Raw genomic sequence first — 10574 nt, 5'->3', positions numbered from 1 at the left:
GACATTGCAGGAGAATCAAATGACTGCAACAACAATGTATTACATGATTAAGAGAGAAATCCTAAGTAGGTTTAGACAGCATCTTCCCCAAGTCTTTCAGCAGGGCTCCCCCACATCCAACCATCTGGGTGACCTTGGGCTCTCCAGAGCACTGATAAAGCTGTTCTGAACCGAGCAGTAATATCAGGGCTCTCTCAGCCTCACCTCCTTCACGGGGTGTGTGTTGTGGAGAGAGGAAAGGGAAGGCGAATGTAAGCCGCTTTGAGACTCCTTTGGGAGAGAAAAGCGGTATATAAGAACCAATTCTTCTTCAGTAATATCAGGGCTCTCTCAGCCTCCCCTCCGTCACAGGGTGTCTGTTGTGGGGAGAGGAAAGGGAAGGTGAATGTAAGCCGCTTTGAGACTGCTTCGGGTAGAGAAAAGCGGCACATAAGAACCAAATCTCTTCTTCTTCAGTAGTATCAGGGCTCTCTCAGCCTCATCTCCCTCACATGGTGTCTGTTGTGGGGGGAGGGAAGGGAAGGTGAATGTAAGCCGCTTTGAGACTCCTTCAGGTAGAGAAGAGCAGCATATAAGAACCAACTCTTCTTCAGTAATATCAGGGCTCTCTCAGCCTCCCCTCCCTCACAGGGTGTCTGTTGTGGGGAGAGGAAAGGGAAGGTGAATGTAAGCTGCTTTGAGACTCCTTTGCTTTGAGACTTCTTCTTCTTCTTCTTCTTCTTCTTCTTCTTCTTCTTCTTCTTCTTCTTCTTCTACCTAGGGAAAGTGTGCTGTTTGCAAACTGGACAGTGAGGGCCATGCCTAGCTGGATTTGGGTAGGAGGAGGAGTCTGCTCTGGATAAAAGCCACTGTTGTGGGCGCTGGTTGTGGATAATTTTCTCAGAGCATGCCAGCCTCTTTTGAATAAAGGGGAAGGCACTTCTGTGCCAGATAAGAAGAGGCAACTGTAGATATTTCTTTTAAAGGGAAGGGAAAACTGCCTTTTTTTCACCAGCAGGTGAATTTTGAGATTATGTAGAAGCAGAATTAAGGCAGAGACATCTCAAGGTAAGTTTATGAAGACGTTGTTTGGTGTCAGGCTAAAGCCAGGAGAAAAGCAGAATTCTTTCTTCTAATACCTCTTAACCTTTTCAGCTGTTTCCCTGCACAATGCATGCATTCCTCTTTTTCTTTCTAACCAGGAATATAAAAAAAAATAAGTAAGCTGCAGTCATCCTTCCTACCCCACAGAGCTCTTGGGACATTAGATGGTTGCTTGCAATTTGTTCTGTCCAACAGGAAAGGAGGATATACTTATTAAGGGGTGAAGAAATGCTTGTGTGGGCTTTTGGGGATATCACTTTTTCCTCCTGGTCGCTAGATTAAGCGTGGCAGCTTCTAATCCGGCAAACTGGATGAGATTCCCCACTCCTCCACATGAAGCCAGCTGAGTGATCTTGGACTAGTCACAATCCTGCTAGAGTTGTTCTCACAGAGCAGTTCTCTTAGAGCTCTCTCATCTCCACCTACCTCACAGAGGTCCTGTTGTGGGGAGAGGAAGGGAAGTGGATTGCAAGCCACTTTGAGGCACCTCCGGGCAGTGAAAAGTGGGGTATAGAAGCCAACTCTTCTTCTTCTTGTTGGTTGCGATGGTTAAAAAGTCCCAAGGACTTCCTTCCATACAAGTGGGGCTGTCAGTTCTGCTTGCTAGTTTCAGTTTTGGGGATTCTGCACTCAGTACTAAAAAGCTTAAGTTATGGGTGGTCCAAACTCTTTGCTCCTCACAACAGCGAAATGCAGAGGTACCCAAGGGAGGCTGGGCAGTACAGTGGTTCAAGGGATGGACTAAATTCTGGGGGCTGAAGCAGATGATAACGGCATCCTTGGAGATGAGCAAGGGACACAGCTTCCATTTTACTGCAGGAATGTTCTTGCCTAAAATGTATTTATTTATTTATTTATTTATTGCATTTGTATACCACTTGCCCCTGAGGCTCAGGGCAGTTGACATGGAACACAAAGAAACTATACATCACAACCAGTTTTTCATATTGAATAGAAGAACAGTCAGGGTGATGATAAAAACAGGGGAATGACAATCCAACAGAACAACAATCAAAGAGGTCCATGGTTGTCTGAGTCAAGTGCATGGATTCCTGGGAGGAAGGCTCAGGGGCCCAGTGGGTGTTGTTGGTTCCAGCTGACTTCAACCAAACGCCTGGCGGAGGAGCTCCCTTTTGCAGGCCCTGCGGAACTGTTTTAGGTCTGTCAGGGCCCTGATCTCCTCCTGATCTCCTCAGGGAGCTTTTTCCATCAGGTGGGGGTTAGGACAGAGACTTCAACCAAACACCTGGTGGAGGAGCTCCCTTTTGCAGGCTCTGTAGAACTGTTTTAGATCCGTCAGGGCCCTGATCTCCTCCTCCGGGAGCTTTTTCCATCAGGTGGGGGCTAGGTCAGAGAAGGCTCTGGCCACGGCTGAAGTCAAGCGGGCTTCCTTGGGGATTAGCTGGTTGGAGGTGACAGAGCACAATGCTCTTTGAGGGGTGTAGGCAGAGAGGCACTCTCTCAGGTACACTGAGCCCTGACCATGTATGGCCTTGAAGGTGATGACCAGAACCTTCATCCTGATCTGTTATTCAACCGGTAGCCAATGCAGTTGAAGGATTGACCGGATGTGGGACCTCCATGGTGATGTTGTGAGGAGCCTGGCCACTGTATTTTGGACCATCTGTAGTTTCCAGGCTAAGGGCAGACCTGTACAGGCAAGTAGCAGAAGTCCAGTCTAGAGGTGACCGCCGCATGGATCGCTGTGGCTAAGTACTCCAGGGCCAAGTAGGGTGCTAGTAGTTTGGCTTGGCATAGTAGTTTGGCTTGGCACTCCATCCAGGTTGGGTAGGCATGCTTCCTCGCTTGGACCCTTCCTGTGCCCAGCCATAGGACCTCCGTCTTGGAAGGGTTGAGCTTCAGACGACTCTACTTGAGCCACCCTGTCACCACTTCCAGGTAGCTGGCTAATGCTTCTAGTGGAGAATCAGGGCAGTCATCCATCAGGAGGAAGAGCTGGATGTCATCTGCATATTGATGACATCCCAGCCTGAATTTCCATACCAGTTGAAGATCTTAAACAGGATTATGCATGAAGATCTTAAACAGGATTGGAGAGAAGACTGCTCCTTGCAAGACTCTGTATGGTAGCTGTTGGCAGCTTGATGATCTCTTTCCTATTGCGAACAGGTTGACTACCCCTGCTCTAGACCCCTGCTCCTCATGGCTCCTAAAAACAGGCAGCGAGAAGGTAGGAAGGGCCCTCCCAGATGGTTTGAAAGAGGCATTCACCTCTCCCTTGTTGAAGAAACCATTGCTGGACCCAGGTAGTCACTATCCTGGATCGCACCACCCATTTCAAGGGAAGGTGGTTGAAAAAGGCTGCCACAGACGAGCTGCTAGCATTCCTGGATGAAGCATTGGTTCTGGAGGCATTCCAGTCAGGTTTCTGCCCTGGACATAGGGTGGAGACAGCTCTAGTCAATCCGATCGATGATCTCTGGTGACCGAGGAGGACCGAGGTGGATGAGCGCTGCTCTTATCAGCGTTTGACAAGGTAGACCATGAGCTTCTTGCTTGCCACCTCATCGATAAAACTTAGATGCTGGTGGGGGAGGGCAGGGCAAAGGAGGAGACCCATTTCATATGTCAACGCTTAGGATAACCCCTTCTGTTGGCATCTCTCTGCTTTCTGAGGGGAGGCTGGCTGTGGCTAAACCTTGCCCTCTTGCCCTCTCTAGGTTCCCCTCAGCTCTGCCGTCCAGACCAGACAACCTCTCAGAATGGGCGCCCTGCACATTGGCACTGCCGTCTTCGGTTCCATCGGCCTCAGCCTGCTCCTTGCTGCCCTGGTCTCGGACTACTGGGTGACAGGCCCAGACCACACAGGCCTGTGGCAAGTTTGCCAAGGGGTCATCTGCCAGGCCTATGGGATGGATGTGCACGGTAAGCACTTCCCTGTCTTAGAAGAAGGTGACTAGAGCAGGGGTCCCCCCCCCCACTCCCACAGTGCCATTTTGCTGAGATGTCCCCGGTTGATGCATCAGAGAAACTGATTATGTGCCCAGACAGGCTACACATGTGCAAGATGTGCGTCCCAGGGCTCGCCCCATGGACACAAGCCGCCATTTTGAATGCTGAGCCTCAAGGAAACAGCACTACCTGGGGCCACCACTGAGTAGGGGAGGTTGGGGTCCTGCCTCCACCCATTCTGTTTTTCTAACTCAAAATAGAATGCAGGGAAGGAAGGTTCCCGTGTCCCCATCCCCAGTACTGCAGAGGTCCCTGATGGAATCCTTCCCTCCTCCACAACATAGCTTAAAGCAGGGGTAGTCAAACTGCGGCCCTCCAGATGTCCATGGACTACAATCCCCATGAGCCCCTGCCAGCATTCGCTGGCAGGGGCTCATGGGGATTGTAGTCCATGGGCATCTGGAGGGCCGCAGTTTGACTACCCCTGGCTTAAAGGAATCCCCAGGTAGGAACTTACTACTTACAATGGCGGCATGTCCACAGAGCTAACCCAGGACCACCCTTCTCAGCTAACTGGCACCTAAGCTTCTTTTGCCAGTGGTTCATACACCAGCTCCCTGCACCGCTTCCTGTTCGGATGGGACTGAAGGTCCCTGAGAATTAAATTCTAAGGATGCGACTCCCATGGCAGACATGACTGACCGGACAGGGGAAGATCATTTCAGAGAGAAACCACGTTGGTTTCCAGTAATACAATGAGGTTTGAGACCCTGAACCTGAATTGGATGATTCAGTTGAATCAGATTCGTGCCGAATCAAGCTGAATCCGTTTTTTGCTTTTTGCTTTTTGCTTTTTTGCTTTTTGCTTTTTTGCTTTTTGCTTTTTGCTTTTTTGCTTTTTGCTTTTTGCTTTTTGCTTTTTGCTTTTTGCTTTTTGCTTTTTGCTTTTTGCTTTTTGCTTTTTGCTTTTTGCTTTTTGCTTTTTGCTTTTTGCTTTTTGCTTTTTGCTTTGCGCGGGCCCAGCTAGAAATTTCCAGAGTGCAGTGTACGAACTAGGGTTGCCAACCTCCAGGTGGGCATGGAGCTCCCACACTCCTACAGCTGATCTCAAGACCACAGAGGTCAGTTCGTTTGGAGAAAAGAGGTGCTTTGCACGGTGGACTTTATGGTATTATATCCAACTGAGGCCTCTCCCCTCCCCAAACCTTGCCCTCCCCAGGATCCACTCCCAAATCCACAGCAACTTTCCAGCAAAACTCACAGACCTAAACATATTAGGCTGTGGTTGTTAATACTCATCTCCGTGAGGTTTCTTCCGATTGCTCGAAAACACGAATCCTTGACTTGGTGCAAAAGACTGAGTTTACAGAGAGCAAGCAAGTTAACACAGCAGTACCTTGTTGGGACTGAAGCCTGGCAGAAGCATAGCGCTTCTGACCATATCTAGGGCTTGAATGACCTCCAGCTTGAAACCCCAAGGCTGAGAGGCAAGTACAAGCTGTGAGAAACTGTGCCTAAAGAATATGTAATACACTGAAAATGAATAACCATCTTGAAATGAAGAGTAACCTGATGGAGACTTTGGGGGTGGAGCTGGGAGTAGGAAGGAGTTTGAGAGGCCTGGGACTGGTCCGAGCATTTTGTAGTGCCCAAATATAGTGACCACTAGACTGGAACACCTTTTATGATTTTATTCAACTGCAGAAGAACAAAAGATGATCCCAAAAGAGCCTGTGCATCAAACGATAGAGATACATGAAATTATATAACTTTTCATCAGAGGTGGGTAAAAGTGATGCCCCTACGGGTCAAACCAATAACCTAAGGTCTCCACCCTTTGCACATCCCACCTGGACCACCCTTTGCCATTTTGCAAAGTCACCGGAAAGGCCCCAAAAGGCAATTTTCCGTTCCTCCCAGCCCTCCGCCAAACTCCAGTGGTTTAGTATCAACAATTCCAGTTACTTCCACTGGCCTTGGAAAGAGTGCAGCTTAACACATCAGCATAGGCCATACTGGCAGCATTTCAAGAGACAGTCAAGTATATCCGTCTCACAATCAAGGCCATTTGGATTAAGAAATAATTCCAAAAGCCAAGTTACAGAGAAGAAGAAGAAGAAGAAGAAGAAGAAGAAGAAGAAGAAGAAGAAGAAGAAGAAGAAGAAGAAGAAGAAGAAGAAGAAGAAGAAGAAGAAGAAGAAGAAGAAGAAGAAGAAGAAGAAGAAGAAAACATTACTGGATATTACAGAACTTTGCACTGTCACAAAAAATGTTTAACCATTGAATGGGCACCGTAGGAATTGCAGCATTTCATAGCATAACAAAAGTGAAAAGTTCAACCCCTACTCCGTCAAGTTGGGGCAGGGAGGGACCCCGGTGGAGTCTAATGCTATAGTGTCCACACTCCAAAGCCACCATTTTCTCCAGGGGATTGATCTCTGTCCCCTGGAGCTGAGCTGTAAAACTAGGTGGTCCTCAGGTCTCATCTGGGGAGAGATGATAGGATCGGGTTCTCCTGGGCTATCCAGGTCAAGGCTATTGCAAGAGCAGGGTCATCGTCATCGCCCCCCCCCCCATTGCAGGAGCCATCCTCTTCACCTCTAGGTACTTTTAGGAATTGTCAGGAGCCCTATGGTCAGAACACCTGGTAAGTAGTCTTAGTCCCCCAACCCTCCCTCAAGGGTCCAGGTGCTGCAGAGCAACCCAAGACATGAGCCACTGTGCAGTTAGTTGCAAGGAAAGAGGAAGGAAATTCCTCTTTCCTTGCAATTCCACCTGGTCTGTTCCCCCACTGCAGCCGGCAACGGGTTCCGCCCTGCCGGGTGCAGAAGCTGCCTCCTCCTGTGACATCCTGTATTGCCTACCGATTGAGACACATGATCTCCTTCCCTTTTTCTCTCTTTTCCGGTTTGCTGTAGGCTATATCCATGCCACTCGTTTCTTCCTGTTCGTGGGGCTTTTCGCCGGCATCGTCTCCGTTTTTGTGCTCTGGGCCTTGGTTTGCCGCTCCTCCTCCGTCCCAGCAGCCAAGATCGCAGCCGTGGCCAGCTTGGTGGCAGGTAGTCCATCAAAGAGGGTTGCCATGTGAAGATGAACCAATTTCCGTACTGAGAGGAAGGCGCCTTTCTTCTTCTCGCGTAACAGTAGACCTTGATCAATAGACGGACAGTGGATTCGGGACGCTCTCACGCAGCGTGCAAACTACTGACCTCATAGCTTTCATAGAATCGTAGAGTTGGAAGGGGCCTCCAGGGTGATCTAGTCCAACGCCCTGCACAAGGCACGAACCCACAACTACCTGCCCACCCACTCACAATCTGCCTAAATTCATAAAATCAGCATTTCTGTCAGATGACCATCTAGCCCAGGGGTAGTCAAACTGCGGCGCTCCAAATGTCCATGGACTACAATTCCCATGAGCCAAAGTTATGTTGTTTTTGCACCGTCCAATGCAGACAAGCTGTTTGCTTCAATGAGACCAGGGTAGTCAACCTGTGGTCCTCCAGATGCCCATGGACTACAATTCCCATGAGACCCTGCCAGCGTTCGCTGGCAGGAGCTCATGGGAATTGTAGTCCATGGACAGTTGGCAGGCTGCAGTTTGACTACCCCTGACTTTGCTTAAAACTTCCAAAGAAGGAGAACCCACCAACTCCTGAGAAGCCTGTTCCACTGAGGAACCACTCTGTCGGGAACGTCTTCCAGATGTTTAGTCGAAGATTCTTTTCAATTAATATCAGCCCATTGATTCTGGTCTGACCCTCTGGGGCAATAGAAAACTGTTCAGGAGCCTGTGAATTCTTCAGTAAATAAACTCTCAACGTTTATTAACAGGTATTAGTGGTTTGAGAACACCTTGAGTGGACACCTTGAGTTGGACAATTTTCTTTCTCTCTTATTTTCATTTCAAAAAAATCTCTCTAGCCTTGTTCTTTGCAGGTTTATAAGGGGAGAACTGTACTGCATCTTTCCCCTTATAACTCCACAAAGAAAAGAACTAGTGACTTAACATCTAAAAGACCAAAGCTGAGAATTCACAGACTGAAGCACTGGAACACTGAACCCTTCACAAAGTAATGACCAGTTTAAAAAAAAAAAAGTTCTCAGAAACCCTCTGATAGCAGGGCTGGGAAAATGGTGCTCACCGCCGATGAAAAAGGCGCTTGCACCATACTGCAGCATTCAGAAGGGCTACCATGAAGCAACCTAGCAAACCACCATGCACTGTTCAGTCAGCAGTCAAATCAGTCCTCAAAAAATTGACTCTCCACTTACACCGGTGAGCAAGACATGCACTGGAGTGGACGAGATGGACTGTTGGTCTGATCCAACAGGGATCTTCTTGTGGTGGTGGTGGGGGAGGGGGTTGATTTTATGACATCCCACATATAATTCCATCAGGTCAGCTCTCTAGTAGGGTAAATAGGAGCTTTGCAGGCATAAGTAGATCCTAAGGGATATATCTCTTCTTCCACTCCTAGGTCTTTGTGCCCTGGTCGCCATGTCCATTTTCACAGGAGTGTACAATCATAACTTCAGATTTGGGCAATATGGATGGTCCCTTGCTGTAGGATGGGCCTCTGGCCCTCTGTTCCTGCTAACGAGTGAGTATGTGCCAAACAGGGATGTATTTACTGCCCCCAACACTCCCATACACTTATTAGACCTCTCCGGTATGTCTCATTACCACATGGTCATGCTTCAATATCAAGGAGTCTTCCTAGATATACGATATTTTATGATGCACCAGAAGAGAAATCCTTCCCCGTGTAATCTGGGTTGGGGTAGGGAGATCGGGGTGCATGGTTGTCATGCTATGACATCACTTTCAGGGGAAACACAGAAGTAGTGTAAGGTAGTTCTAGGAATCACCAGGAACTCTATGGTTTCTGCTGATTTTTTTTTTAATTCCTTTTTCCTGCTGTCACTTATTTATTTATTATTTTGATGTTTAGCCCACTACTCCCAATTGGCTTGTGGCGGGTTACATAATCCCAGAATTGTGGTACAATAAAACATAATGCAATAAAACAATTGCCCATTAAAACCCCATTAAAATCCAGTATCCAGATGGCAAGTCCCTGCTCGATGTTATAACTATCAGAGGTAGTCTGGGTTATGATGTTCAGAGCTAGAGGATATCGCTCCAACCAGAGAGGGGGCCCCAACATGACTCTAGCACTGGTCCTGACCATAGACCTGGTGGAAGAGCTCTGTTCTGCAGGCCCTTCAGAAAGCAGAAAGCTCTTCGAGGGCCCGCAGCTCCACCAGGCGCTCACTCCACCAGGTAGGGGCCAGGACCGAAAAGGCCCTGGCCCTAGTCGAGGCCAGGCGAGCCTCCCTTAGGCCAGGAATGGAGTCTAGAAATCTGCCAGTTAGAAGTCTTCCATGATAGCAGAATGCCTGGCAGCCCTATGTTGGCCTCTTGAATCACCAAAATACCACATGCCCAAATTTAAGACTAACTTATATGTTCAGGAGCCCATGAATTCTACCGTAAATAAACTCTCGTTTATTAGTAGGCATTAGTGGTTTGAGGACACTTCTGGTTGGACAATTCCTCTGCCTTCTCTATCCCATGCATAGTTTTGTAAAGCTCTGTCATGTCACCCCCTCAGTCGTCGTTTCTCCAAGCTAGAACCCTAACCTCATTAATCTTTCCTCACAGGGAACATGGTTCCACCACCTTAAGCATATTAGATGCCCTTTTCTGCATCTTTCCCAATGCTATATCTTTTCTTAAGCTGTAGTGTCTAGAACTGTCCCCAGTGTTCCAAATGAGGCTACACCGTAGATTTATATTGGGGTACACCAACATGGCGGGTCAGAAGTTGATTCCAGGGACACAAAGAGGGAGACCCCTGGAGGCTGGAGGTCCAGATACTTCCAGTGATGCTATCTCATCTTCTACCCCAGTCACATGGCTTTTCTCTCTGGACAGGTGGGCTTGCTTTCCAAATACTCGCCGGGAGAGTGATGTGAATGCAGGAGGAAGACCATTCTGCCTTGGAGATGATGTCCAGAGTTCTGTTGGCAGTGTGGGGCTCCAGCATAACCTGTATTGGGGTTGAGTGGACTTAGGCCAATTTTTTCTTTCCCAAAAGCAGCTTGTACTTTTGAAGGCAGAAGACTGGCTCCGAATTCAGATACCCTTCCATTTCTTTGCCCATTCCTGTCTATAAAGCACAAGAGATCTTTGAGGAAATAACTTTTTTTTCTCTGAATGAGTTTCTTTCTGCCGTTTGAAATGAACTTGAGTTTGGTGGTATATCAGCCTTTTCAAATTGACCTCTAATTTTCACAAATATTATCTCTGCCACTTTCCAAGTCTCTGTCCATTCATGCTCTAAGCTGGTATCCCTCACACAATGACCTTCCACAGACGTCTTCTCATGCATGTGACACACATTGCCCTACATTGCCTTCCTGGACAATTCAGCCATTGGTGACAATCCGTTCCGATCCTGCCATGTTTTGGTTTGGGATTTTGGTTTTATTCTTGCAGCAGCTTGAGGGTTCCTATGGGTCTTGGGAATTCGTACTGCCTGTGGGGTGGTGGCCTGGTTTACCTTGGCCAA

At 48.1% G+C, this 10574-nt stretch overlaps 1 protein-coding gene across 1 annotated transcript; it reads left to right on the top strand.

Moving 5' to 3' along the window:
- Positions 1 to 880: 880 nt before the first annotated feature.
- LOC143838933 (protein NKG7-like) lies at positions 881 to 10269 on the top strand. Its single transcript, XM_077340827.1, has 5 exons — positions 881 to 1047; positions 3765 to 3969; positions 6915 to 7055; positions 8478 to 8600; positions 9938 to 10269. Exons 2-5 carry the CDS (start codon positions 3807 to 3809, stop codon positions 9976 to 9978), a joined length of 468 nt encoding a protein of 155 aa, XP_077196942.1. The 5' UTR covers positions 881 to 1047; positions 3765 to 3806; the 3' UTR covers positions 9979 to 10269.
- Positions 10270 to 10574: the final 305 nt, after the last annotated feature.

The sequence above is a fragment of the Paroedura picta genome, chromosome 5 (assembly GCF_049243985.1).
Source record: "Paroedura picta isolate Pp20150507F chromosome 5, Ppicta_v3.0, whole genome shotgun sequence".
In the NCBI taxonomy this organism is placed as follows: Eukaryota; Metazoa; Chordata; class Lepidosauria; order Squamata; family Gekkonidae; genus Paroedura; species Paroedura picta.
Note: the sequence above shows the minus strand (reverse complement) of the source record. Positions and strands in the feature narration are given on the sequence as shown.